The 24,338-nt window shown below is 37.4% G+C and overlaps 2 protein-coding genes and 1 long non-coding RNA gene across 12 annotated transcripts in view; 2 read left to right on the forward strand and 1 right to left on the reverse strand.

Annotated features, from left to right (window-relative positions):
• The window catches only part of nck1b (NCK adaptor protein 1b), a 68,051-nt gene extending 60,217 nt beyond the window's left edge, over positions 1-7,834 (forward strand). For 7 of the 10 annotated variants that reach the window (XM_067378161.1, XM_067378165.1, XM_067378166.1 and 4 more), the window contains exons 4-5: positions 2,289-3,007; positions 4,845-7,834. In XM_067378161.1, coding sequence (XP_067234262.1) covers positions 2,289-3,007; positions 4,845-5,045 — 920 coding nt within the window. In that variant the 3' untranslated portion in view covers positions 5,046-7,834. The remainder of the gene's footprint in view (positions 1-2,288; positions 3,008-4,844) is intronic. The other 3 variants (XM_067378171.1, XM_067378170.1, XM_067378169.1) reach the window with 3 other exon arrangements.
• A 4,363-nt stretch (positions 7,835-12,197) lies between these two features.
• bdh1 (3-hydroxybutyrate dehydrogenase, type 1) lies at positions 12,198-23,592 on the reverse strand. Its single transcript, XM_067378172.1, has 5 exons — positions 23,374-23,592; positions 22,190-22,300; positions 21,637-21,772; positions 16,270-16,422; positions 12,198-14,172 (listed from the first exon to the last, which is right to left on the reverse strand). Exons 1-5 carry the CDS (start codon positions 23,584-23,586, stop codon positions 13,706-13,708), a joined length of 1,080 nt encoding a protein of 359 aa, XP_067234273.1. The 5' UTR covers positions 23,587-23,592; the 3' UTR covers positions 12,198-13,705.
• LOC137014059 (uncharacterized) lies at positions 15,239-21,776 on the forward strand. Its single transcript, XR_010893792.1, has 3 exons — positions 15,239-16,135; positions 18,820-18,938; positions 21,656-21,776. It is a non-coding gene; the product is annotated as an uncharacterized lncRNA (long non-coding RNA).
• Positions 23,593-24,338: the final 746 nt, after the last annotated feature.

The raw sequence follows: 24,338 nt of genomic DNA on the forward strand, positions 1-24,338 counted from the left end.
AACACTATTCACAAACCTTTGCCAAGCCCGCCAACATGGTCGAAAGGCCTCATGGTCAGATATTCTCCATTAATCCTGCAGACCGACCCACTTGGCTTGACCTAATGTGGTCGGACAAGCCGGAATCCTCGACAGTATCCATGAACCTAACCCAACACTCCCTCACTCATTCCCTCCCCATGGAGGAGGACGATGGGTGTGGTGTTCATTCCAGTGTCTCTTTGCAGTTAATTGTACTTTTCTCTGAATAATAGAGCTGAACCACACAGCTGTGTCTTACGAATGAGAGAACCAGGTGGCAAATGAGAATAATCTTGGCACCTTAGTATCATGTTTTTTTGCATTGTCTTAAAGCAACCCCTTTTTTGTTTGCAGAACTGTTCTGTTGCTCTTACATGCCTGTTCACATGGACATAATTGAATCATTTCAATAATCAAGGAGGAAGGCAAAAATACATGGCTTGTCATATGATTTGTGAGTGGTGAAAACATGATTAGTTGGTTGTGATTGGGTGGTTTCGAAACTGGACCAGCGCCCGTGTTTACTAAGAGAGGACACATTGCTCAAGCAGGCGGGAGATGATAGCTTCTGTGTACCCCTGTCAGTGTGAAAACACAAGCCTCACTGCACTGTAACATGTGTTTGGACAAGTTCTCCTTTCACTCATGCCCTGCCTGTTGGTGCCTGTATCAAAATACAATGCTCTTTGGTTTCACAGATAATTTCAACAAGAATGGAATAAGTACAGGGTGTGGGGTGATGAAATTACCCCCTGAAGAGACTGTCTCAACACATTTTTCATTTCTTATCAAGATTTTCCATTGAAAATACCTTTTGTTAAATGTGTTATTTTAAAGTGGACAGCTGTGCAGTCAGTGTCATAAAGCTAATGCATGAGTTTTTGCTCAGTCAGGATACAAAAGACCTGATCCAAAACCCAGTTTGAAACCCAGGCCCTGTTTACACCTGGTATTAAGATGCGTTTTAGGTCGATCAGATCACAAGTAGATGAGGCAGACACATACCTGTTTACACCTTGTGTTTTAATCATCTCTTTTGTCCACTTTCAACCACTTATGTCCTGATTTCTTCGAGGTGAGGGTCTATGGGTGGGTAAATGTATGTTTTTTTCTGATCTTTCAATTTAAAAAAAAAAACTTGCACAATTTACATATGAATGCACGGAAAAACACACAGAGAGCATCAGCTTTCATTTCTGCTCTGATAGCCACAAGACCACACCGAACACAGTGAGTGCATTTTTCAATACATTGATTCTCGATTCGCAATACGAAGAATCTGGAGTGATTCTGATATTTTCCGATGTATCACGATTTTCTTTCAAACGATTCTGAGCTTAGTTTTTAACAGCAGATGGCACTTCATGCCCCGTACCCTGCTTGCTTCCAGTTCCTTTACACACACCACTTAAACCTAATATAATCATTCAAAAAGTTCGAAAAGGTTGAAGCCAATTACAAGGCTGTTTATATTAATCTTGCATCATAACAGCATTCTGAGCCAAGGTGGAAGTATATTTAACCACTTACATGAATCAGCCTAATGCAAAATATCAGAATCATTGTATTGCAAATCGAGAATCGATGTATTGTCCCAGCCTTAATGTTTACACCGTGTTATGCAATGTTTAGATCAGTAGGTGGAGAGTAGGTGGTCTTTTGTGTCTGTCCCAACATATTCGACCACATGAAAGCAATCTGGTCAAATGTGTTTTCAAGTACCTCTGGAAGTGGTCGAAAGTGGACAAGCTCACAACATTTTAGAATCCATTTACACCTGCATATAGCGTCGTCCACTTGCAATCGACCAAAACGCATCTTAATACCAGGTGTTAACAGGGCCCTAGTTTGCATTTGAAGGTATCAGAGTTGCGCTTCTGAAACAAAATCTTTTCACAAAGGTAATCAGTTAAAATTATGCTGCCTTGTACCTTGTTTTTACCACTTTATAAAGCAGCATCCTCAGGTGTTCTTCATGGAGAAGGCAGTCCTCGAATGCAGCAACAAGCTCAGTGAAAAAGGTTTTGATTTGTTAGTAAATTAAATGGAATTGATGATTCATTGCAATCCCACTGGGAGTTGCTGCATTGCATTCGTTTCCACGAAGTTGAACTCAACTCAATCGCATTGCCAATTTCCTGAGGCATTGTTGTTGAAAAGTGCTGTCAGTGTGAACACCCAAGTGCAATTAGTTGAATGCAAAGAAGAGACACTGGTTGTATATTTTGGAAAACCCTTAATGGTACTTCTTTTCTGTATGTATGCAGGGATTGGTAAGGTGAAAAGGAAAACAGGCATGCGTGAAACAGCCTCCAACGCAGACTCTGACTTCTACCCAGACAACGGCGAACGTCTGTACGACCTAAACCTTCCTGCGCTTGTCAAATTCAGCTACGCGGCCGAGCGGGAAGATGAGTTGTCGTTGGTTAAGGGCACAAGGGTCATCGTCATGGAGAAGTGTAGTGATGGATGGTGGAGGGGGAGCTACAATGGCCGTTCGGGATGGTTCCCATCCAACTACGTGACGGAGGATGCAGATGGATCGGCGAGCAACGACTTTGCTGGCTTGTCGGAGAAGTTGGCTGCTGTTGTTCATAGTGCGAACGGCAACCAAGTGCTGCACACAGTACAGGCACTCTACCCGTTCAGTTCGGGCAATGACGAAGAGCTGAACTTTGAGAAGGGGGAGGTTATGGATGTTGTGGAGAAGCCAGAAAACGACCCAGAGTGGTGGAAGTGTCGCAAAGCCGATGGGCAGATGGGACTTGTGCCGAAAAACTACGTGAATGTTCTGCAGGAGTCACACAACTCGGCCAGCATGGCGGGGCCGCCAACACCTGACTGTGACTACATCGAGCCTTCATCCAGCGGACGCTTCGCTGGCAAGCAGTGGTACTACGGGAAGGTGACACGTCATCAGGCAGAGGTGGCACTCAACCAGAGGGGCACAGAGGGAGACTTTCTTATCCGGGACAGTGAGTCCTCTGTAAGTAGACTGAAATTTTCCTCTATAGGCCCGTTCACACCTATAACGATAACTATAACGATAACTATAACTATATTTGCGTCCACACCAACGAATGATAACGGTCTGTTTATTCTAAGCTCACATGCTGCGGTTTCCAAGTACAATATGTTTTTGCTGTTCTTGTTGCATTTGCATGCTTTAACCAGCAGATGTCCTCAGAATGCTATGTTTTGAGTGAATAGCTAGTGTAATCGATCTAATCTAACAGTGAATTTAGCTGACAAAGTCAATATAGTGGAATAAAAAAACAATGCCTAGTCTTTTTCACTGAACCTTCAAAGGAAGTAAGACGCCCGCCAACACACAATGTTGTCAAAACTAGCGCTGAATACCTGAGGTAATTTTATGTTACACTGTTTGCTAGCTTGAAATAATGATCTCATCACTAATACTTCGTAATATTTATTCAGAGGGTATGACCGATTATTTTCCATATATCCATTTTCTTCAAGTATCCTTGAAAAGAGGGTTTAACTTGTCAAACAGCGGTGGCTTTTTTCTGGACCTCTGTGATGAACTTCTCCGCAATGTCGTCTTCCATTTTAATTGCGCAAGCCCTTAAATTAGAATGGATTCTGATTGGTTGTCATTGTTTTATTTATTTCCAACAGCTGGAAAAAAAAAATCGTTCTAAAGTGATCCCAACGGTATCGTTATAGCTGTGGTGTGGACAGTGCTATCCTTTTATATTTAGAATGATTTTTAGAACAATATCTTTATCGTTATCTTTATAGTTATCATTCTTGGTGTGAACAGGCCTTATAATGAATGTGCTTAACTACCATAGTTCAGTCCTCTTTTGAGGAAAACACCTTCTCCATACTAAAGGCTGATTTATACTTCTGTGTCGGACCTACGCCGGAGCCTCTGCGCCGTAGGCTATGCGTCTGTTTTCATTTATACTTCTGCGTCGTTGTCCACGTTGATGTGCATGCAGACCACTAGTAGGCAGTGTCTATGGTCATGTTGAGTATCAAAACAAAAGCCGAAGAAGAAGCAGCTTGTCATGTACGTGGTCAGAGAAACTTACAAATAGATCGGCAGAGAAGCGGCAAATAGGTAAAAAATAAAAAAACGAGTATGACTGTATGTGTCCCCTGAAACATTTTTCATTCCTATGGAAGTTGAAAGCACTCACACTACTCAGAGTGCTCCGCGCCAGTTTTTTGGCCGGAGGGAGGGGTTCTAGCAGACCAATCACAGCGCTTGCGGTCCGCGTAGAATTGACGTGTTGTTACATTTCTGAAGAGGTACACGTCAGGCTACGTTGTAGGCTACGCGTGGGACAAACGGCCTACGCCGTAGCTACGGTGTACACTCAACGCAGAAGTATAAATCAGCCTTAAGTCAAAGTTCAATGTGATGATTTTGAAATGTTATTTTTGAAGTGGACAGTTAAGCATTACAAAATAAATGTCATAGTTTCTTTTTTAATTTTCCAAAGCACATACACTAGCTCTGTTCCAAAACGTCTTCCTAGACAGCATTTGTATTATTATGCTTTGAGTATTGTGTTAGCTTAGCAACATGATGAACTGCAAAATCTGTTGGAATCAATTGTGAGTCAATTCTTCCTTGTGTTGCTTGAGTGATGAGTGCTATTTGTGCAGCATGTAGAGTTCTTGTTGTAGTTGTTTCTTATGAGCTTGTCGGTGAGGATGCTACCTTAGATCAAACCAGCTGTCTAAGCAGTTCATTGTGTTTTGGAACAGAATTAATTACTGAGATTACTGCTTTCAGCAGCTGGTCTGAATTAACAATTTTTCCCTTTGTCTTTTATATTTTGTTTTTCTAGCCCAATGACTTTTCAATATCACTGAAAGCTCAGTCCAAAAACAAGCATTTCAAAGTCCAGCTGAAAGACAGCCTGTACTGCATCGGACAGCGCAAGTTTAACACAATGGAGGAGTTGGTGGAACACTACAAAAAGGCGCCCATCTTTACCAGCGAACAGGGTGACAAACTCTACCTGGTCAAGGCTCTGGCTGCCTCCTGATCCCAGTAAAAAGAATATCCAGTTAACAAGGACTACACTTCCAGACAGACTGGGAATATCAAGCATTCCATGAAAGGGAGGTACAGGGAGAGATGGACAAAGACGCTCCCATTCATTTGCTCGGAAACTTGCTCATTTCATTGAGGGACACAATCAATGTATCAAAATACAGTATGTTTAGACCATAGGTGATGCAATGTATTTTGAAGTCAACATGTATTAGAATTAAAAACTAGGTCTTCTTTTGTTAATATATACTTTTCATTAATTTCGAAAATGTATTGTTCATTTGTTCTTGAACTTCCCTGCCAATTTTTTTTAACTGTCCTTTCAAGTGTCTGCTGTTGAAGTCCTGACCGCAGAAGAACTTTGCTCAACATTGTTTCAAGGGTCTCACATACTATCTGTTATTGCCTGCATTGCCTGAATGACACAGAACTATTGAAATTGACTTAATCTGCTATATTTATTAGGAATCAATTTTCTGCAAAATGCTCAAACAATAAAAGTGACTTACCAAATCTTGACAAGAATTTGCAAGAATATTCAGATTTAGGCACAATCAGATTAAACTTGAACTTCAATCAAAACAGGAAGTCTTGCATCTGTATGTTTCCAAACCTAAATCAAGCTTGTCGTCTCATTTAGGGTGATGTCTATATTTTTGAGGGATAAAGTTACAGAAGTTCTACTTCCTTGACAAACGAGGTGCAAATTATTGAGGTTTGTCAGCTAGCTTTGACAATAGAGTCCTAAATTTGTTATCCACACATCTTGGAACTGTCAGAATCAATGCAATGCCATACGTATGATCTGTCGTCTCTTTTTCAAAGAGCTTAGCTGTGCTTGATTTATTTGAATGAACGTGGGAGATTGTGCAAGAGTTGCAGAACTTCTTTGGAGCCTGAATTGCAATGCTATGACCGAAGATGAAAGATTAAACCACATTGGTACACACAATAGTTCTTTTTATCATTCAGTGTTTTACCAATAAAGCTGTCTTTCGTGATCAAGGCTGCAGTCCTTTTGACATTAGGGGTGTGATTTTGTGAGGTTTTTGATAGCAATGGTGGTGGTGTTTGCCTGTTGGTTTGAAACTTAATCAGGTGTTTGCCTTTTCTTTGCTTTGTTTGGCACTCATTTGGCTGCTCACTTTGTCAAATGAGCTGGTATTGTAGTGTAGAGGATGAATGAAAGCGTGTCAGCGTGAAGGCTGCATTGTAAGCTCATGTTTCAAGGAAGGATCTACTTCGCATGGCGATCAAGATCTACAGTGCTGCTTCCTTGTAGTTTTCATCAGGTTATGATAAACGGTGAGAGATGTTCCATTGAGGATCAGATGTTTATATGTAAAACTTAGTAGATAAGTATGTTTGGTGGACCAGGCAATGAAAAAGACACTTCCCTGGACACGTCTCTGTTTCAAATTGGAAAAACATGGAGGTTGATGGAAGACTCATGAGGAGGGTGATGATCTGGGCTCTCCTCCAGGAGACCATCACTGTGACCATGATTACTTCTCCAGCTGTTTGGAGCCGGACTGAGGCCAGAGTTGAGGAATGGGGATTTTTGGGGAGTGTGTGGAAAAATCGCTGAGACATGCAGAGTTTGGTCGAGCGATTTAGTCTTGGATTAAGTGGAAATGTCAGATTTCTGTCAATATGACACTCCCTGTGACTTAAGTTGTTTAGGACAGTGGTTCTCAACTGGTTTTGCTTCAGTGTTGACTCAATAGTACCAAACGTTATCTAATTTAGTTTAGTAGCTTTATTGATGGTTTTTGAGGATGCCAAGCAACCAGACCTTGTTGGATAACCTTATCAGAAGAACCCTAATTTTATCCCAACTTGTTTTGAATGAGGGATTTCTCAGATGTGTAGTCTTATCACATAGTTTGTGCTTAAAAACGTGCCTTCATCTCAGTTGTTGGAACCAAAGGTTTGGTGTTCCTCTATTTCCGCTATTCTATGATGCGCACATTGTTATTTGAGTATCGTTTTGCATGTGCGCAATGCGTCCCTGATAAGTGACTGATGTTCACGGACCATGTCCTGGTCATACAAATGTTCCCATTGGGGAACTTATCATGATTCGTCTCCTGACTGAAGTGACCTTACCATATGGACCTTAGTCAGAGTAAAAGCCATATTTAATTTCAGTGGGTTATACCAGGGGTGTCCAATCTTGCTCCTGAAGGGTCCACTTTCCTGCAGAGTTCCAACACACCTGCCTGGAAGTTTCTATTAAACCTGAAGACTTTGATAAGATGCTTCAGGTGTGTTTAATTGGGGTTGGAGGTAAATTCTGCATGAAGTATTGGATAACCCCTAATTATACCATTGTATACCATTGTAATCATAAAACTTGCTGAACAAAGCTACATTGTTGCTTCACAGCTTTGTTTTAAGTTGCTTCAAATTAGCATAAATATGGCATCAAACTTGACTAAGGTGAGTAGACCTAGCAAACATGGTTACCTATTAATGTCTGTGCTGGATATGAGACTGTGATTAAGACTGCTACCTATCAGCTTATGAGGTAACTAAGAATAAAAACAGTGGTTATCAATCATGTAGACCCTTATTTTTTTCTTTAGGTTGTGACCAAATAACTTTCTTGTCCTTTCTTTTGGGAACATGGTGATGTTCACTGATGTTGAACAGCGCCGTATAGACTGAGAACTTTGTGTAGGGTCTGCATCACATGTAAATTAAATGTCATGCAAGATGCATTGTAACAAAGCATGGACAATGCCTAGACTACGGCTATGTTCACACTGTCAGTCCACATCCGATTATTTGTGTATCCGATTTGAATCTGATCTCTCTACGTTTTGAATCGCAACTGTTCAGATCTGATTTGTGTGTTCTGTGGTGCCCTAGTCTATCCACTACGGCACCGACGTTGCGCAACATGGAGGGGTTTGCAATTGCCTTATTTACAACATGACAATGTGTAGATATCATGCTGGACTACTACGTCTTATGAGGCAGCGTCAGAAACGTAGGAGGCTGGTATGGTGTCGTCTCCGCCAGTCTTAAAATTCAACATGTCTCCATTATAATGTAATTTTTTCCTCAACCTGCACATTGCAACAACAACCTTGTTTCTGCAGTGACTTTTAGCATATTTCATAAAATGTCTGACGTTTACGTTTTACGCAGCGTGAGAAATTGACATAAACCATAAAAAATCCGATCGGAGCAGTCAGACTGAAACGGATTTCCAGAAATGCAGAATTTCAAACCACATATGAATGTAGCTAAAGACCCTTTCAAGGAAAGTCTGTTCACTCGGCGGTCATATTTGCAATGCCGCCTGGCAGCTGTTTCGGGCATCAAAGACCAAGCCCTATCTATTTGAATGGGGGAATCCTGAAATCTCAAACTGCTTGGCGAACTCACAATTAAATAACATTTGAAATCAGCAACAAAATCTGATATGAACTGTCCTATAAATGCTGTTTCTTATGCTCAAAAAGCATTTAAAAAGTGCTTATTTTTTCAGCCTAGATGAGCCAAAGTGCATGTGCAGTCCTAAGCGCGAGTCTCAAGGTGATGATACACGGGGCAACTTTTTGAGCAATGTTGCTGGGCAATGTTGCCGTCAACGGGCAACCTGATGAGACAAAGGGCAACAGACAGTTGGCAGCAACTAATCAGAGAGGAGCAAATCTATTGCTAACTCAATAAATACTTTATTATAAATACTTGTTAGGCACTTTATTTCAACTTTTCAAATATTTTCTTCATTTTTATTAAAAATAAATGCCTTTCCGAATTGATTTGTGACAGGAAAAGGGAGAAGAGCGAGTTCGGCAAAAGGCGGATTCAAACCCGCGTCGATCGCATCAAAAACTATTCAAATGTCAACCGCCCTACAGCCTACGCTACTAGAGACTTTAAAAAATTTCCGTCTTTTTAGTATTTAACTGAAATCATTCAATAGCTTCATTACAGCATACACACATTAATTTCGGACAGTTGTTGGTATTTTAAGCAATATATGAGGTAAATTCCCTGTTTTGGGTTGACGCATGACAACTTACTAGCGTAAAAAGATAAAGGTTCACACTCCTTTTCTCCGCTCCACTGCCGCTGAGATGCCGCCATCTTGTTTGAATTTTTTTCTGAAATCTCCGAACCGGTCATGTGATCGGCTGCTAACATTCTGATTGGAGGATCTCAAAAAATTGCCCACGACCGATCTAACGTATCCAGATATACATTTGTTGTTCATTCTCAGTGGGAAAGTGCCCAAGCAACGTTGCTCAAAAAGTTGCCCCGTGTATCATCACCTTCAGGTTTCTATGGGAACCGAAGCTTCTAAGGGCGGCTGCAATGACTTTCAGTTAGCAATTTTATTACTTAGAAGGCGGGACGTATTCCGCCATATTGCGAGTTGCAGTTTTTCCCATTCACAAGTAATATGATTGAACCGTTTTTCTGTATCTATAGTCTTTGATGTAGCTCACATTTCATGGTGTGTGTGTTTTTTTTTTTTTTTTCTTCCATTCACACTTGCTAAATATGATTGGATTCCAATCGAATATGCACAAAAATCGGATTTGGACTTCAGAGTGAACCGTTTCCGCAGATGGACCTGGAGGTGCTGTGAAAATGAAATGTAGATGTATGCTCACTGTCTCCATGAAGAAAACTCTTCCTCTTATGTAATAGGAGTTTATTGATCTGTACAAAGGAAGAAATAAACTACATGAATCAATATTGACATCTCTTTTATGTCATCCAGAGCAAAAAAAAAAGTGGTGTCACAGAACTCAAGTGGTTAAAAAGTACATACAAAAGCTTAATAATACGAGTAAATGTCATATGAAATGTTAACCTGCATGATTTTGTGTTCCGCTGCAGTGGAAATTATATTGCTGGCATTTGATGAAGTCCTGCTGGGAATCATAATGACTTCACACATGCTGTGCATGAGACAATTAAGACAAGAAATAGGCAATATTCATACTGAAACAATGTGAAACATGTCAGCTATAGGAAGAGAAAGGACCAGTAGGGACACCGTGTGACCATTACGACTGAAATGACTTGCGTCTACATAGTTCCCTAAATACAAAAATGTACTCTCCATGATTTTGCAACCGAAACCTGTGAAAATCCCTAAAATATTAGATGCAGATGACCGTACTGTACGGTTATGTTTAATTGCAACATCAGTTATATTAAATATGAAAAATGTAGTGGAAGTATCATAACTAGTCTTAAGGAATGTACTGAAACTCACAGAGACTTGCTTTCACATTCACAGGAAATCAAGCCTGAAAGCCATGCGAACACTGTTGTTCCTCATTAGGCGATGATAAACGAGCAGAAACATTCCTCATTACACTATTTGATGTTAATACTGTTCGTGTGAAACACACCTTTTGAAAAAAAGGTTAACAGATGCCAGCTCAACTGCTCCCTCCGGTGGCCAACATGAGATATTACAAACATGTCAGTATGTCACACCAGTTCACATGCTATCCACCCTATATCTGTAAACTCAGGATTAGTTAATCCCAAATTGTAGTGTTTTTAAATGGCATACTATATCTGGTGGATTTTTTGAGGTATCCACTTGCACTAGACGAGTAGAGGTTAGTGATGATTCTCAAATACGTTTCAATCAATTAAAAGAAGCGAGTAATCCAAGGCTGAAACTGCCACAGCAGTCATTAATTTTAGCATCCTTAATTTAAAGTAATAATACAATTAAATAAAAAATTTAGCTAGATGCCAATGTTTACACGCTCAGTTTTAATGATGTGGTTGTTTCTAGCATTCTGGCTGTGTTCAAAATTGAACACTAGCCTACTACAGTGCAGTATGAACACTATAAAATCTTACTGACCCCAAGATTGTATATGCAGCAACAGTAAGAATTGTGCTATTTTAAACACAGCCAGTCTTACTACATACCTTTAACAGCAAAGGACGTCATTTTATTGCATAGCAGAAGTATGCAATTTGGGATGCTGCATATGTTCACATGATTCATTTTAACATTTGAAATGTTTCAGCACATTTATTCGTAGATGCGGATGAGATTATGAGATCTCATATCTCATAATCGAATGATCCAGATTCTTGGAAGCAACGGGAATGCTGATAAGGGAATGTGTGTCGACCCTGTAACCCTTTCAAACCCTCACTCTTTCTGTTTCTCCAGAGAAAGCAGGGACAGAACCACAGGTCTCTCTTTTGTTCATCTCTGGTTTCATCCTTCATTGAAAAGACTTCTGCCACATCACCAGTCAGCCGGGACGCTTTCCACTGCTTCTGGCTTTAGGCCTCTGGTTATTCATGATCGCTCTATGGAAATGTCTGCAGGGCCGAATCAAAATACTGTAAAGTATTCAAATTTCCAAAATATGATAAAGTGAATCAAAGTGCATACATTTAAACCCAAAGGAATATTTGGGGCAAAATAATGTTGACTCCTGTGATATTTCCTGTAGTAGGCCATACATGGTTATATATAGACTTAGTTGTATTTTATCCAGAATATTCCTTTAAACTGCCCCTATTATGCTATTTTAAAGGTTCCTAATTGTGTTTTGGAGTCTCCGACAACAGGTTTACATGCATTCAAGGTCGAATAAAAAAGCGTTCATTTTCTCATAAATACAAACTGCAGCATCAGCTCTTTTCTTACAGTGTCTGAAACAGTTCGATAAAGGATCCGGTCTCTCTAAATCCCTCCTTTTTGAGAGCTTCCTCTGTCCTGATTGGTCAGGGTCAGATGACCCAGTCTGTTGAGATTGGTCTACTCTGCTCTGATTAGGGTTACAAAGGGGTGGAAACTTTCCACGGGAACTTAACCTGGGGAATTTTGGAAATATTCCAATTTGAAAACTTAACAGGAATTTATGAGAATTTATGGGAATTCATTGGAAATTTTGTGAAATTTAAATAAATTTCTATATAAATTTTATATAAAATGTATCATATGCAAACATATATAAACTTTTTGTCATAACTTAAAATAACATTATTATTTACTTCATTATTTATATTAGTGTTATTTATTTCAGATCCTTCAGAAATCGTTCTAATATGCTGATTTGATACTTAGTTATCAATGTTAGAAACAGTTAATATTTTTTGCAACCTGTGATACTTTTCTAAGGATTTATTGATTCATAAAAAAGTTTAAAAAGAACTGCCTTTATTCAAAATAGAAATCGTTTGTAACAATACAAGTTTTTTAATATCACTTTTCATCAATTTTACACATCCTTACTGAATAAAAGTATTAATTTATTTCCAAAAAAGAAGAAAATAATAATAATACTGACCCCAAAATTTTGAATTATAGTGTATATTGTTACAAAAGATTTATATTTTAAATAAATGCTGTTCTTTTAAACTTTTTATTAATCAATAAATCCTGAAAAAAAGTATCACAGGTTATAAAAAAAATATTAAGCAGCACAACTGTTTCCAACATTGATAATTAAATATCAAATCATCATATTAGAATGATTTCTGAAGGATCATGTGACACTGAAGACTGGAGTAAATTCAGCTTTACATCACAGAAATAAATTATATTTTAAAATATATTAAAATAGAAAACCATTATTTAAAATTGTAATAGTATTTCACAATATCATGTTTTTTTCTGTATTTTTGATCAAATGTTTATGTTATGGAGGAATGCACAGTGCATGCAGGGAGCGTGACCTCAATATCCCTGCAGTAAGTAGTGTGCTGTGTGAATGTGCAGGGTAAAAATTCTACTAAAATTGCATTAAATCTGGATGTTTTAGCCAAGATTATGCTGAAAGATGTTTTTTTTCCAACTACATTTCAATTCCCTGTTAAAGGCTAACCTGCAATTTTCCAAATTCCCTGTTTTATTCACGTTAATTCCCATACAGTATATTCACATTAATTCCCATGGAAAGTTTCCAGTCTTGAAAATTCACGGAATTTTGCAACCCTAGCTCTGATTGGTCAGATGACCCAAGCTGCGCCTGAAATCGTGTACTGCCTGAGTAGGTGCTACATTTGAATTTAAATTTACTTCATGACCATTAAAAAAGTATGATCTATATAGTGCGAATGTGGGTAGTATGAATGAAATCCGGTATTACTACATCCACCATGTTGTTACTGTCACATGACCTACCAGTGTCAGTTACGTCCCTTCAACACCATTCACAAATCCTCTCCCGTTGCCTCATGGGATAATAAAGCGTCCATCATATGTGCATTTCAGAATCTCGCCAGAAGTAGTAAGTCATCCGGGCACTTTTCACCTACTTTTTTTTTGAATACTATGAATTTAGACATTCTACTCTGTTTGCATACTTTTTTTGCCTACTATATAGTAGATAATTATTCGATTTCATATACAGTGCCAGTCTGTTGTGATTGGTAAATCTGACAAATAGTTTCAGGCAGTTCAGAATTGCTTCTTTCTTTTGGGAGACAATAATTTATCTGCACTTAGATCTTTGAAACAGATCTTTTACATTCAGAAAAGCTATATTAGATCACTACATGAAAGGTCATATCTGAATAGCATAATAGGGGCACTTTAAGATTTGTGTGATTTTTTTGACTGCATTCAATAAGGCATATATTAACAATTGATTGAACCCTGTGACGATATTTATTGGATGGTAGGAAGTTGGCATCTCATTAGAAGTAGAGTCTGTCTGAGATGGCGGCAGGAAGGTGGGTCATTATTTGCATGCGAATCCACCAGTGCGGTTCCATAGGGTTGTACCGCGTGTACGGCCGTTTGGACGTGATGGCATCCGTGATGTCGTCTAAAACCGGCTCGATTTCTCGCTGGCCGCTGTTGCAGTAGGAGCGCATAAGAGCCATGTACTGCTCAAAGTGAGCTTTCCCATAGTCCTCTTGGACACCAGGGGGCGCCTCTTTCCAGAGCTTCTCTGCTGTGGTCGTGACTATGTCACGTGTTAGGATGCCCGTGGCCACGATAAAGTTTCCAGGCTCAATGACGGAAACTTTGACGCCCCAAGCCTTCATTTCATACCTGAGACAGTCAGAAAAAGCCTCCACTCCGTATTTGGAAACACAGTAAGGGGATCGGAGAGTGTTTCCCATTCTGCCGTACATGCTAGCGATGTTCACAACACGACCTGTAACCAAAAGACAAAAAAAAAAGTGAGGTATGGTGCAGAGGACTACACACAATTACAATTTCAAATTACTGTTTTATTTTTTAATGTAATGGTAAAATGTAATTTATTCCTGTGATCAAAGCTGAATTTTCAGCATCATTACTCCAGTATTCGGTGTCACATGATCCTTCAGAAACCATTCTGAAACAGTATCTCACAGTGAGAGTACAGCTTGTATAACAGTGTAAATTTGCTGTCCCCTCAAAATAACTCAACACACAGCCAATAATGTCTAAACCGCTGGACACAAAAGTGAGTACACCCCTAAGTGAAAATGTCCAAATTTTGTGTGGCCACCATTATTTTCCAGCGCTGCCTTAAAGGGTTAGTTCACCCAAAAAATGAAAATACTGTCATTAATTACTTACCCTCATGCCGTTCCACACCTGTAAGACAAATTAAGATATTTTAGTTGAAATCCGATGGCTCTGTGAGGCCTTCATAGGGAGCAATGACACTTCCTCTCTCAAGATCCATTAATGTACTAAAAACATATTTTAATATTATAAAGCGACGAGAATATTTTTGGTGCGTCAAAAAAAACGAAACAACGACTTTAGTGATGGCTGATTTCAAAACACTGCTTCAGGAAGCTTCGGAGCACAAATGAATCAGCGTGTCGAATCAGCAGTTTGGAGCGCCAAAGTCATGTGATTTCAGCAGTATGGCAGTTTGACACGTGATCTGAATCATGATTCAGTACGCTGATTCATTTGTGCTCCGATGCTTCATGAAGCAGTGTTTTGAAATCGGCCATCACTAAATAAGTCGTTATTTAGTTTTTTGGTGCACCAAAAATATTCTCGTCGCTTTATAATATTAATATTGAACCACTGTGCTCACATGAACCGATTTAAATATGTTTTTAGTACATTTATGGATCTTGAGAGAGGAAATGTCATTGCTGGCTATGAATACCCTCACTGAGCCATTGGATTTCAACAATAATATCATAATTTGTGTTCTGAAGATTAACAAAGGTCTTACGGGTGTGGAACAGCATGAGAGTGAGTAATAAATGACATTATTTTCATTTTTGGGTGAATTAACCCTTTAACCCTCTTGGGCATGGAGTTCACCAGAGCTTCACAGGTTGCCTTCTAGAAAGCATTTGATTGGACAGAAGATCTGATGAGAAGCTGAAGAGCAGCATGATGTCATCAAAATAATTGATCCATATTGGCAGAAGTGTAAGTTTTGAACGTTTATATCTTCTAAATGTGAATTTTGTCATTGTTTTGTAGCACACTAGCTTATAGATAACAGTAAGGCTAACATATTCATACTAAAAGTCAAAAAACTAAAAAATAATTAACATTTACTGAAAATGCTGGATTGCAAAAATCACACAAGTGTTTGTCAGGCCACACGCTCTAAAGTCCATTTGCTTTAATCATTGATCCATTCGGATCCAAACATTTCTTTAATTCAGGGAAAGACTAACAGAAGCAAAAACATTAACATTCATCTGAAAACTGAACTTTTGAGTTAAAGGGTTAGTTCACTGACTTATTTAGTGATGGCTGATTTCAAAACACTGCTTCAGGAAGCTTCAGAGCAGAATGAATCAGTGTATCGAATCAGCAGTTCGGAGCGCCAAAGTCACGTGATTCATGATTCGACACACTGATGCTCCGAAGCTTCATGAAGCAGTGTTTTGAAATCGGCCATCACTAAATAAGTCGTTATTTTGTTTTTTTGGCACACCAAAAATATTCTTGTTGCTTTATAATATTAATATTGAACCACTGAACTCACATGAACTGATTTAAATATGTTTTTACTACCTTTATGGATCTTGAGAGACGAAATGTCATTGCTGGCTATGGAGGCCTCACTGAGCCATCGGATTTCAACAAAAATATCTTAACTTGTGTTCTGAAGATTAACGAAGGTCTTGCGGGTGTGGAACTGCATGAGGGTAAGTAATACATGACATTATTCTCATTTTTGGGTGAACTAACCCTTTAAACTCAGCCAAATGACATATTATCTGTACCCCGAAGTTCATTAAAACGAATGTCCCGAATGCTTTGTGGAGTCGGATTATTTTACCTTTCGCCCTGCGGATGAGAGGCAGAAAGGCTTTGGTTACTCTGATGGTGCCCCACAGGTTGACCTCTGAAACCTGCTTGTACGTGTCCATGGTGGTGAACTCCACCTCACCGAATGTGGAGATGCCAGCGTTGTTGACCACAGCCCACAGACCTGCACAACATCCAATCACAAACACACGCAAACTCAGTTCGAAAGTGTGGAATTTGTCTCTTCTGCTCACCAAGGCTGTGTTTATATTATCAAAAATACAGTAATATTGTGAAATATTATTACAATTTAAAATAACTGTTTTCTATGTGAATATATTTTAAAATGTAATGTATTCCTGTGATCAAAGCTCCAGTCTTCAGTGTCACATGATCCTTCAGAAATCATTCTAATATGCTGATTTGATTATTAACAATGATAAAAACAGTTGTGCTGCTACATATGTTTGTGGAGAACATGAACATGAGTTTGGGGTAAGTAAATTATTAAAGAAAACTTTTATTCAGCAAGGAGGCATTAAACTGATTCAAGTGACAATAAAGACATTTATAATGTAACACAAGATTCTATTTCAGATAAATGCTGTTCTTTTCAATTGTCTATTCATCAAAGAATCATGTAGAAAAATAGAAAACACTGATCTTAAATTGTATATTTCACACAATTACTGTTTTTACTGTATTTTTGATCAAATAAATGCCATTTTGGTGAGCAGAAACATTAAAAAACAAATTATTCCAAACGTTGGATCATCGGTGTAAAAACGCTTTTGCCTGTCACGTTAAATGATTCAGTCTAAAGCTCATGAAAACAAACATACTCACTTTTGGAAATCTGAAAAACATTTTCATTGTCGATCATCTTAAAAACATTACAAGTAGAAATCAGGTTTTATTTTGCGATGGGTTTCATTATCAACATGAGCTATTTGCTGGAATAAAAAAAGACTAATATGGCCAATTCATTACAGAAGCTGGATTTTTATTTTATCTTGACAATCTTCTTCACTGCTGATCTAGATGATATTTCATATTTCCTCTGCACTGCTGTCTGTCGTTTGAGATAGCAGCGCAGCTGTGGAATGCGTCAAATATAGTGTTTTTAATTTGACTACACTTACATTTAAATTCATTAACATATTTTACACAATTATAGAAATGTCATCTTTTTTTACATTTTCTAATGTTTTTTCTGCTTTAGACAGTATTTAGAAAGCAGAATAAAACAGTAATATTCTCATATAAGTCCAATTTTAGCATATTTGCAAAATATTTTAAATCTGACAATCCATATTTTATAGCATCTTTTTTCCACTCATTTTTTTTTCAGACTTCTAGCTCCCCCTTGTGGCCCCGTGGGGCTCCGGTCCCAAGTTTAAAAGACCCAACAATACTTTCAACAACATGCTTTTTTTTTTTATGTATGTATGTAGTATACATATATATGTGGCAGCTAACACTAAAACTCTTCATAAATGAGGTTCATTATTGAATGAACACACACACACACACACACACACACACACACACACACACACACACACACACACACACACACACACACACACACACACCTCTAAAACTAAGTACTGCATCAAACTCCACACAACTGCTGCCTGATTCTTCAGTGATTATTTTGAAGAGATTTCCGTTTAGATATGATCTATTTCATCATATTGAAATGTTTAAATCAAAAAGAAAGAGATCGGCTTCAGTTCTGAGTTTACTCCGTCAGTGAATATTAATGTGCTTTGAAAATTAGTATTGTGTTTTACAGTGCAATGCTGTAATTTTGGCTCTGTACAGCTGTAGACGGTGGGTGTGGTGTAGTGTGGCACAGTGATTGACAGCAGGGGGCGGGGTCGCCACCCGCCACCCGCCACCCTGACCTCATCCTTCTTATTAATGGCTGTTAATCACTGTTCACATGTGCTATAAACCGCATGACTAGATCCATAGACACACACACACAAAATAACAAACAGCATATGTTTCCATGACATTATGGCATAACGCTATATAAAACAGTTGACTAGCGCATAATTCAACGACATCATAAATCTAGAAGTGAAGCTGAACCCTGTTTTTCTCTTGAATATGTTGAAATAAATCTGAAGACATGAACACATCATGCAACATCATTCTGATTTTTAAAGACTTCCTGAAGTTGTAAAACATTACATCAACTAATCAATTATTTGAATCTACTGATGTCCTGATGAACAGAAATAAACACCTTTGTTAGTGTAATAAAGAGACTTAGGTTTGAGCAATACTCACATATAAGATAATGCTGATATTATTCTCACATTTCCACCTCATCTCTGATACAGTGTTGTTTTAGTTTACTAAAACTAAAAACAATTAAAAATCATTTTCATGAATGGAAATTAAGCTAAAAATATATAAATTACATATACTATAAAAAAGAAAATGAGAAGTATTGCCTTGGCAACCAGTGTTGGGGAAAGTTGCTTTTAAAAGTAATGCATTACAATATTGTGTTACTCCCTAAAAAAGTAACTGTGTTTAATTACTTTTATGTTACTTTTCTCACCAGGGTCCCGTTCTTCGTACGTCGCTAACTCAGTTAGCTGGATTTGATTGTTGACGATTTGGCATGATCTTGGATCGTTTGGTTCTTCGAAGCTCATCCTAGACTTGCTGTCATAGCAACAGGTCCGTAAGCTCAAACCTGCTCGGGAGCAGGCTTATTTCATGTAAACAGGATTAGATTGCATCTTTTTAAGCGGAGGTGATGTTTAAAGTCTGTCCCAGCCTCTGCTACTTTCCCACAAGAGTACCCTAATGTAAACCAGGGACAATAATAATGATTTAAAAATTTGCAAATAACACTATAATGCCGTGTAGTGTCATAATATAGACACCGACAGTTTTACTCTGTGAGAGATTCATTCGTGAGGGAATAATTACGTAATTTTTTTTATTGGAGTTTTACACACATGATGTACAGATAGATATCTATGCCATACATGCATTTGTGCATTTGAACCGCGACATATATTATGGGAGTGGCTTGATGAAGCGCAGGAGATGCAGATAACTTGATCTTGACCCTTAAGAAACTTTAATTAATGCTGTCAAATATGTAAATCAGTAGCTAATTACAACATTGAAATAAAAAATTGAATGTACAAATAATAGAAATTGTGAATATAGCCTAAATAATTGGGTAATCATGTAAAAAAAAAAATAAGTGCACATTTCATTTATCTAACATTTATGTCGTTCTTCTGTCATTTATTCGCTTGGCTGTTTCCTTATAAATGTCTAGAAATTCGTCAAGTTTTTCGTCAGGTGTCTTTTCTCATTCTATGATGTCATTACGTTGCCGTCTTGACTCCAGCCAATCACTGCATTGCTGATCAATGTTTCTACTATCGATACATATCCCCTTTTAAGCCAACACATGAACGCGCAATTATCTCAGATAACTCAATCCAGCGATACTAATCATACACAACAGATGTGTTCGAAGAACCCAATTAGCTGGATCATGATTAGCACGATGATATCATCCTGGATGTGTCATTTGATCTCGGATGTAATAAGCGACGTACGAAGAACGGGCCCCTGGGCTGAGCTTGCTTATTTGTTTTTTAATAACAACAAAAAAGTTATATTTTTGACAAACATTTTCTGGACATTTCGCACCAAAAGTGAAATGAATAAGCCTCAGGCTGAAGGAAATGCATATTTACGCCTGTACAGTAGAGGGCGCAGCTCAGAAAAACAAAAATTATTACAGGATTGTGTAAAATTCTAAGATTGAGTTTCACTGTTTTTATTCATTTGAGGAATACTGAATGTATTCGTGCAAGTGAGATGAGTAAATGCATGTTCACATTTCGTCTAGAACTATAATCACACAGCACACACAACACTTTATTTCTCTCAACATGGGGACAGGAGAGGTTTCATTCAATAAATGTGTAAAAGTAACTTGCATCACTTATTTGAAAAAGTAACAAGATATTTTGTTGTAAATTGAAACAAATAATGCGTTACTTTACTAGTTACTTGAAAAAAGTAATCTGATAATGTAACTCAAGGTACTTGTAATGCGTTACCCCCAACACTGCTGGCAACTAACGGGGTTCTTATTATAAACTTTAAACTACTAAAAATTAAAAATTTGAAAAAATTTGAAATAAAAAATAAAATATAATATAAATATTATATTTAAAATAAAATAAATAAATAAAATTAAATAAAATATTAGTTGAAAAACTTAAACTAAAATGTTGCCTTGGCAATAAACTGAAATAAGTTTAAAGGTACATTATGTAACTTTTTTGTTGTTGTTCAAAATTAACACAATTTAATTAAGTCCATACATCCATACAACATTTTTTTGTCTTACCCTGATTCACTATGGTAAGACTATTATATTTTAGATCTGTTGGAATGTTTTTTGCTGCGTATATACGTCACTCGCCTGTGCGTGTCTCATCATATCTGTAAATAAAGAAAAGTGTGGGAGTGGCATATGTTAGTCATCACAACGAGTGAGAAAGCTTGACATGAAGCAGCTAAACCTCCAACCTCCAGGGAATCACCTGTTTTAAACAAACACCGAACGGAGGAGTCTGCTGGAAAACAGAGAACGAGATCGAGCTCGTAATAAAACAAGAATCAACATTGGCTTGACTTTTCGGAGATAGTGAGATCTGAGATTTGAAATGTTGTAAAAGCGACGCGGAAATTATGCTGTTTTTATTACTCAACAGGTCCGTAAGATATTATATTGAACAGATAGATTGCATTATGTAGCTCTCTAATAGAGTTCTCTGTAAAGCATTATCTATTGTGAAGGGTCATTTCATTATGGTTGTTGTAGCACTGTGCTGGAATTTTTTTTCAAGGAAGTACCGTCTCTATTAATGAGTGAAGCTATAGTAACATCTTCAGATAGTCAGTTTGAGATCCTTTCCATCTAAGCTGGTTATATCTCTTAAGCCTAGTGAATGTTTTATGAGCAGCAGGATAATCATATTCATCCACAGTCACACAGAGCCGAAGCACAACCAAAACAATGTTCTTCTGCAAAATGCAGTTTTGTTTTTTAACCACTAGAGGACCAAAAGTTACATGGTGTAAGCTGAAGCACTAAAATTATTACCTAGGAATAAATAAAAACAAAGCACAAATAGCAATATTTAAATAAATAAATAAATAACAATGAAAATGACCAAAGCACATAACACAATTGCTAAAATTGAAAATATAAAAATAAAAGCTGAATCAAAATAAATAAAATAACATAACAATGCTTTGATATGCACCTATTTTTGCATCACTGTTGTCTGGTCCTCTGAAATAACCTTTGAACTCATCATCCATACACAGCCCTCACCTTTCTCCGGGTCTTCCAGGTTGGCAGTGACGAACTGAAGCGCCTGAGAGACCTGCTCCTCACTGCAGACGTCCAGCTGCACAACCTTCAGCTTCTCCGAATGAATGCTCTCCAGATCCTTCGCACCTTCTCCATCCTTATTCCACAGAACAAAACATCCAGAGTAAACTGGCATGACATTACAGGCCTTGCATGTTGTGCCACAGAAGGACATTTACAATCTACAATCTAGGCTGTCCATTGTGTAGTTTAGTACATGCTTATGTGATATATAAAACATTTAGATTGAATTTCCAGCTACAAATAACAATATCGCAATATATACATAACCATGGAATCAAAAGTTGGTCATACTGCTTAAATTATGAAAAGCTTTCACACAAAACCAACTGTGCTGGGACTGTGTAAGAAGGATTCGCAAGAATCTTGTGAAATATATTTCGTCATCTTAAGCGGCCTCGACTTTATACCTACATCATATATTGTTATTTATCAACTGATTCAGACAGAAGCTCATCTGAATCACTCATTACAGGAACAGATGGACCATTACCTTAAACAAACATCCTGCAAACACAGTGAAGCCGAGCCTGTGGAAGTGCTTGGCCAAGGCGAGTCCAAAGCCGGTGTCACAGCCAGTAACCAGCACAGATTTCCCTTCAACCTTCAAAAGGAAATATTATGTAATATTACTTTCATAAAGCCACAGCATTACTGTGAAACTGAGTGTGCCAACAATTCACTGGCCTAGTGAGAAATAAACGAGCGCCTCGTCTGAGCTGCAATTCTGACAACTTGTTACTAAATCAGTGGTTTTCAAACTGTGATTGGCTAATCTGAAATCAATCATTAAGGAATTGATAAAATAACCAGCATTCATTTCATATATACATTATATATATATATATATATATATATATATATATATATATATATATATATGAAATGAATGCTGGTTATCATATAATTATTGGTCAACTTCAGCAGTCACCTCATTTAGGTCCATTAGCTAAAATTAATTTCAATAAAAGAATAATAATAACAACAACAGCAATAATATATATCATGTTATATAATAATTACATTATTTAAAAAAAAAAAAATACATTATCTAAAATGGTACTTTTGAAATGGTCCCTTCAAGGTTGAAATTAAAAGAAAAAAATATAAAAATGACAATATATATATATATATATATATATATATATATATATATATATATATATATATATATATATATATATATATATATATAGTCAATCGCATCCAAAATAAAGTTTTGTATTTACATAATATGTGATTTGTGTCTAATTACTCTGTATATATAAATACACACACATGCATACACATATGCAAGAAATATTTTTATATTTACATTTATATATCATATAAATAATTTCAATATTCACAGTATATATGTGCAAATATTTGTTAAATATATACATGTATGTATGTGTGTGTGCGTGGGTGTGTGTGTGTGCAATGTGTTGTATATGGATATAGATGCGATATTTATATATAAAACGCATTGCATCAATAGAAATGTGCACAGAATTGCTCAATATGAGGCAAAGATACATAATTATCCAGATATGCATATATTGCATAATGTACCATTTATTCCACACATGCATAAATCTTATATATCACATGCTATAACTTAGATGTGTAACAGCATTCATTCAAGTGTAAGTTCGCTGCTGTACTTGAGTAAGGCGCGCGCCCGGTGTACTTTACCTTTACTGTCCCGCGGGGCAGTCGAGGCATGGCCACGTACAGCACGAACAGCGCGTACATGAGCACTATGCACTCGGTGACGCTCGCCTCCGGGAAGCCGCAGCTTCGCGCGAAGAGGTTGAGGAAGGACGGCAAGCCGAAGCCCAGGATGAGCGTGAGAAACACCGAGAACGCGATAAGCAGCGCGACCCTCACCATCGGCAGCGCAGCCATCTTGAGCTGTTGACAACTCTGGCGGAGGCGGGGCCGGAGATGCACATCTTATGAATTATGCAAATATACGCAAATTACAGTATATTTACCTATTGAAAAGAGCGAATGCGCTTAAGGGGCGGTGCCAGAAGCATAAAATGTGATAATATGAATAACATTCAATACTTCTTTCAAAAAACAAACAAATAAATGGTCCATTTGAATTCACTTTTTTTTTGTTGCTCATTTTTAATTAAAAATAATAAAAAAAAAAAAAAAAAAAAAAAAAAAAAAACGAGAATTATCACATATTTACGTCTACGATTTTTTTTGTTATTGTACAGTAAACTATACTCAATTCTTTAATATGGAAAACGTTTGCTGTTTCTTTGTATTTTATTTTAACAATAACAATCGTTTGTTCTCATGCAACCTGTCCAGTAGTGTATATAGAATAAAGATAAAAGACCAGAGCAGAACAAATCCATATTTGTTATTTTAACAAACCTGTTTGACTTAAGAACTGCGTGATGATAACAATATTTCATGATTACAAACACTTACAATGATGCATGTAAAGATGCAGCTTCAACACTAACCTCAGGGTGTCGCTGTAATATAATTTATAAAATCATAATTTCCCCCTTTTTTTTTTTGGATTGCTGTTTAGTTTTTTTCAACTGCTTACACACATTCAAAACTTTGCCTCTTTCCCCCCCACAAAACTTTACACACAAATCCAAGAAATGCACACACAAAATTCAAAATGCCTC

This window comes from Chanodichthys erythropterus, chromosome 23, assembly GCF_024489055.1.
Source record: "Chanodichthys erythropterus isolate Z2021 chromosome 23, ASM2448905v1, whole genome shotgun sequence".
In the NCBI taxonomy this organism is placed as follows: domain Eukaryota; kingdom Metazoa; phylum Chordata; class Actinopteri; order Cypriniformes; family Xenocyprididae; genus Chanodichthys; species Chanodichthys erythropterus.

Bases quoted from the DNA above. Each gene is read 5' to 3' on its own strand.
- bdh1 (XM_067378172.1), bottom strand. From the start codon at position 23,586: ATGGCTGCGCTGCCGATGGTGAGGGTCGCGCTGCTTATCGCGTTCTCG. The intron at 21,773-22,189 runs GTAATGGTCCAT...CTGTGGAATAAG, and splicing joins TTGCAGGATGTTTGTTTAAG to GATGGAGAAGGTGCGAAGGA. The intron at 14,173-16,269 runs GTAAAATAATCC...TTTTGGTTACAG, and splicing joins TCTCATCCGCAGGGCGAAAG to GTCGTGTTGTGAACATCGCT.